This window comes from Stylophora pistillata, chromosome 6 (genome assembly GCF_964205215.1).
Source record: "Stylophora pistillata chromosome 6, jaStyPist1.2, whole genome shotgun sequence".
Lineage (NCBI taxonomy): Eukaryota > Metazoa > Cnidaria > Anthozoa > Scleractinia > Pocilloporidae > Stylophora > Stylophora pistillata.
Genome location: NC_142524.1, coordinates 22,023,636 through 22,029,049, shown reverse-complemented (window position 1 = coordinate 22,029,049; position 5,414 = coordinate 22,023,636). Strand labels below are relative to the sequence as shown.

Genomic DNA, 5,414 nt, shown 5'->3' with positions numbered 1-5,414 from the left:
AGAAAGCTTACAACGACTCTACTTTACTTTTAAAGTTCCAGAATGTTGATTATTAATCCTTTCAAAACAATAGAAATGCATTATTGACCAAACGTGAGGTCAAGATGGCTGGATATCGGGTGAGACGAAGTCGATGTCCATAAAAGAGAAGAAAATACAGAAGAAAAACATTTTACTTAATAAGAATAAAGAATAAACTGTTTATTTTCGAGCGCTGGGAAAGAAAGCCAACAGTAATGACGCTTTCTGGTTTTTCATTTAGCAAGTTGTAAAATTTAGTGATTTGATTGGTTTTCTTTACGTTTATATAATAAAAAAATGTTCACAAAAGCAAAAGCAGTTCATGCTGAGGAATGACACTGGGGCCATCTTGCTCGCTCAGGTAGCCTATTAAATCGTAGGATTCGCTTCATATTGCTCTTTGGTGCTGCCAGCTATACGATAAATACTGTCATCAGCATGTTTTTAATTCGCTTTAATTTTATTCTCAACGGTGAAGACTTCTCTGAAGCAGACCAATGCCGTCAGTTGAAATTTCGGCCTGAAAAAGCATTTGACAGCAAACGCTTCATAAACCACGTGTTTCGTATCAATGAGGTCCTGGTAATGGAGTTCTGCGAAACCATGTGTTATATGGAACCCAACTGTGTCAGCATTAATATTGATAAACGGGCGGATGGAAATGGAAAGTACAAATGTGAATTGAATAATGTTACTCACGAAGGACACAAAGACGACCTGATAGAAGACGGACATTATTCGTACCATGCAGCTGAGGTAGGTAAATTATCCATGTAACCTCATCATCAGTGTGGTAGACAGATAAAAAGTGCAGGCTTACATGAATCATGACCCTCTATATCTAAGCTTTGTAAACTTTATTGGTAGATTTTCTATTTCTAATGGATATCATTGCAAGTTACTCAGTGGTACGTTGCCACCTCAGTAATGATGATTGTATTACTAATAGATTTACTTCTTAACCCTTTGGTCAGAGCGCTTGTGTCAAAAACTCTTGCAAGAACAACGCCACTTGTCAAAGTGGATTTACTGACAAAGCATATCGCTGTTTGTGTACTGCTGGATTTAAAGGTCAGACATGTGATGAAGGTAAACGTTCTTCCCATCGATCCTAACTGGTAATTAAATACCTCTACGTGTACGAGTACAGTCAAAAATGTTATCGATGCCCTTTCTTTTCCCTTATTACATTTTCATTTTGCTTTCCGGATATTGATGAATGTGTAACATTCAAGCACGACTGCAGCGCCAGTGCTGTGCGTAAGAATAGCAAGGGAACGAACTTGCAAAGGTGTATTCCACACATTTTAAATGGTTCTTACTTATGAATTGGAAAGAAGAGTATTTTAAAGCAGTTTCATTCCTCGATTCAACGGTCACTATTTGCCGTGACTAACTTGTATGTTATCTTTGCAGATGTTGATGAATGTGCCGTTGGAAATCACGGCTGTGGTACCAATGCCGTGTGCAACAACACCAAGGGATCGTACAACTGCACATGCGTGACTGATTATTGGGGAGATGGAAAGACGTGCATTAGAAAGGGTGACCCGCTATGTAAGATGTACTTTAGCCCAACGTTTAGTCATTTGTAATGTTTCTAAGCGCTAGAAATCATTCAGTGTAATTTACACATAGTTTCCAAAGGCGGACATTCTCATAACTCTTAGAAAATTCACAGACCTAGGCGAGCGAGGTGAATGAGTGATATAGGTGCGAAAAATTCAGATAAATGGTACAGAAGCATGCATTCTGATGCCATTTATAACAAAGTACCAGTAGTTGGTAAAATCATTGAACCATCAGACAACTGCTAAAAACCAGTACTTAGTATTTGTCACATTTTTTGTTTGTAAGAGATTTTTCATACTTTAATTTTATTTCTTTTACTTTTGTCTTACAAAATGTTTGGGAAATTAGTTTCTACCTGCAAGGAAGCTTATGGCGGGCAAGCGTAAGTTGATATTTAATGCAGTATACATTTCAATTTGAAGTCAGATAATTAGCTGACAGATGAAAACAACTTATTACTTTTAATACCAATTTCAAATTTTGAACAACTGTATTTTTTTCTTATCCTTTTCCGTCAATTTTTGTGCCAAGGGTATGTTAATCAAATAAAACTCTTTTTTTCCTCATAAATCCCCTCTCACCAGTGTAGTGAAATATTTCAGGTAAGAAAGGTGCCGAAAAAGATTGTTTTATTTTGTTGTCACCTACGTTTTCACGAGCTGTTCAGAATTAATTATTCCAAAATCAGATTCAACAGCTTCATCTATTTTAGCAGAACTTTAAATTTCATGACTCTACGTAATTACTAGACGGGTTTCCGAGAAACAGCCTTTCTAGGGTTTAGGTTAGTGTTTTAATCTGTTACTTTTGAACGGTAATGAGCGACGAGTGTTTTCAGAGCAATCAGTCATTCTTTGCAGGTCGACCGTAGGTGACCTGGTGACATTAAAAATTGATTCAAAGCCAGTCACCGTTCGTTGTCACAAAGAAATCGATGGATGCGGTGATGGGGGATGGACGCCGGTCATGAAAATCAATGGCCACAAGGTTTCATTTTTTCATTTTTTCAGCTATCATTTTTTTTCGTTTTTTAATGCCTGTTGTCTTAAGTAACGTCTTGTTTGTAATTGTGGACAACCTTTTTATAATATAAATTAATACCCGGTACCATCCAAAGTGAGAAGTAAACAGCATACAACTATGGATCAAGTATGTCTGTTTTGTTTGATTTGAACATTCATTTATCTATTTATTTGCCCAATTATTCCTTTTTAGAAAACCTTTCATTATGACTCACATCGTTGGACTGATAAGAAGGAATATAACTGTCCTGGTGGACTGACTGCGTTTGACAAGCGAGAAACCAAGCTACCGACTTACTGGAACACGCCTTTCTCTAAGATATGCCTTGGTATGAAAACTGCCAAACGCACGAAGTTCATTGTCATCAACAAGCAGGCCGACTCTCTGCACTCACTGATCGCTGATGGAAAATATCGCAACACGTCACTGGGTCGAGACACATGGAAGACACTTATTGGTTCGAAGGGCTCCCTACAACCCCACTGTAACAGGGAAGGCTTTAATGCTGTGTCTGACGAAGGATCTCACTCTAGAGCAAGAATCGGAATACTTGGTAACAATGAAAATGATTGCAAAGATTGTGATTCCAGAATTGGGTTTGGTACTTGGGGGAAGCCTAAGAAATGGATCACGTGTGGAAATACAGCCTCAGGGTGGCATGGATCGGATAATGGAGGAAGATATATCAGAGCAATGGGGTACATCTTGGTGCAATAGAAAGGCACCACCTGGGAAAGATACCACGAAACGATAAAATGGCGTTGCTGGAACCTTAATCTCCCGTTATTCATTATCATAGCAATAAGAACACGGATGAATTAATGGGTGACTAGATGAGTGAGTAAATCAAAGACGACGAACAAATGAATCAGTCATTAAACAAACACCTTAAGTGTCATAGAATAGAGAATTAAGTTATCAGATTATTTAAAATTTGGTCCTTTTCCCTATAATCAGCAATTAAAGGTAGCTCTTTTAATGAGAGGTATTTGATAAAGTTTAATATTAAACTTTAAGCTTAATATGTCTAAGGTTACAGTTTACTTTATTTCGAGTTCTAGTTGCCAAAATATAGGGCATGGTGTAATTAAATGATCTTTTTTAGATTGGCGAGGCTTACCGTTGTATGCTAGAATTAGACATTAAACGAGTACAGCTAATATTTCCTACTGTATGGTAAGTGCTAAGCTAAGCTTATTCCGTGATAATTTAAATTTACGTTAGGTCTCTAAAATGTAAAGAATACTTAGAAATTTTCCAAACAGCTTTTGGTTTATATGACAAGTAAGTGAGCTTGGAATCGGAAACAGCCTACAAAATAACACTTAGAATATTAATGCGAAAAAGCGCACACACATACATACACAAAGCAATGCTAGTTACGTATAAATATGCGAATAAACATAAAAATGGTAGGAATCGGATACAATCTCACAGTTTTCTTCAAAGAGTTCCTTGAAATGAACAATCTTCCACGGCAGCTCTCTCTCTGATGAACAGTCGGTCACTTTCGACAACAACAACTACAAAAACAACTTATTTTGTTTTTCAATAATAATAGGGCTGAGTGAAGTCCAATTCCGAAATCTTATTACCAGTTAATCATAAAAATTACAATTTGCGAGAAAAAGTTTTGAAAGAAAGAGACAACTGATATTTAAAAAATTAGGCTGTGATTGATTGTCTTAAAATGCAGCTTTGAATTTGTTCGGCTTATTGAAATGTCCGATAACAAATTGTACGATAACAAATTGGAAGGTGAGTTAGTGAAAAATAGGAGTGTTTTTAATCAATCTCAATCAAGGAAATTGTAGTTTTTATCATTAAAAGTGGAAGCCTTCTGAGCAAGCTACCACCCTCAGCCCCAAAGTCATGCAAAGGATTGTATTTCAACTATTCGACTTCTGGCTTTGAAATGTGTGCATTCATATCCGTTTAATGAGTGCTTCTTTGGGCATGGACCTCAACCATGATAACCATTGAACCCAGAAGCAATTGAGCTAAGTTAAATGCAAATTTGATTCTCAGAAGGAGGGAAGACGCTTTATAACAATTTTATTCATTAACAAATATGAATTGCTAAACGGGAAATGGGTCTTGTGGTCTCGGTCTTTTGAGCAGGATGTCTTACCCGACTGGTAGGAAGCGAACTTAGAAGCGCGCGGTTTTATGTTAAGGTCAGGCAACTGTTTTCAAAGATTTTTGCCTCGTAATTATCTTGAAATACATGTATTCATTACGAAGTTTTTCTTTAATTCATATCATTTGTTTGCGTAAGCATGTTTGCTCAATGAAGAGATTTTGGTTTTCGCCATGTCAGGATTTGTGGGTCCCAAAGTCATTTCTACCCCAGGAACTTCCTTGCCCCTGCCCCCACCCCGGCTGGCAAATAACAATGCTTGAGATTAATTATTGACAACCCATCAATTTCTGAGGTTTCATAACAATTTCCGAGAGACATGCTAACTTGTTAACTCAGAGGCCAAGAAGTTATCTGCCGAACGTTTATCAATGGAGGATGAAAACCTGAATTAATTTGCCCCTCAAAGAGTCTTTGAGACAGCTGGCAAAAAATTGTTGAATCATCGCTGTTATTACTTTTTGCAAATTTCTTACAGGTACCTCGTAGGTGTAATGTAATACCCTTAGTCAACTAGCTCTGAAGGCGCCTGACAACTATGACACTGTCATCGACATCTTATGAGACAACTGCAATTAGTTGATATTATGGAAATGATAAAAACTAATTAATTCTTTGCCGCATCTTGAAAAAATGTAACAACAATATGAAAAAACAT

At 37.0% G+C, this 5,414-nt stretch overlaps 1 protein-coding gene across 1 annotated transcript; it reads left to right on the top strand.

The window, feature by feature from the left end:
* Positions 1-319: 319 nt before the first annotated feature.
* LOC111346378 (uncharacterized) lies at positions 320-4,035 on the top strand. The gene is made up of 6 exons (XM_088763552.1): positions 320-777; positions 996-1,110; positions 1,438-1,578; positions 1,942-1,975; positions 2,454-2,580; positions 2,809-4,035. The coding sequence occupies exons 1-6, from the start codon at positions 460-462 to the stop codon at positions 3,331-3,333; spliced, it is 1,260 nt and encodes a 419-aa protein (XP_088619678.1). The 5' UTR covers positions 320-459; the 3' UTR covers positions 3,334-4,035.
* Positions 4,036-5,414: the final 1,379 nt, after the last annotated feature.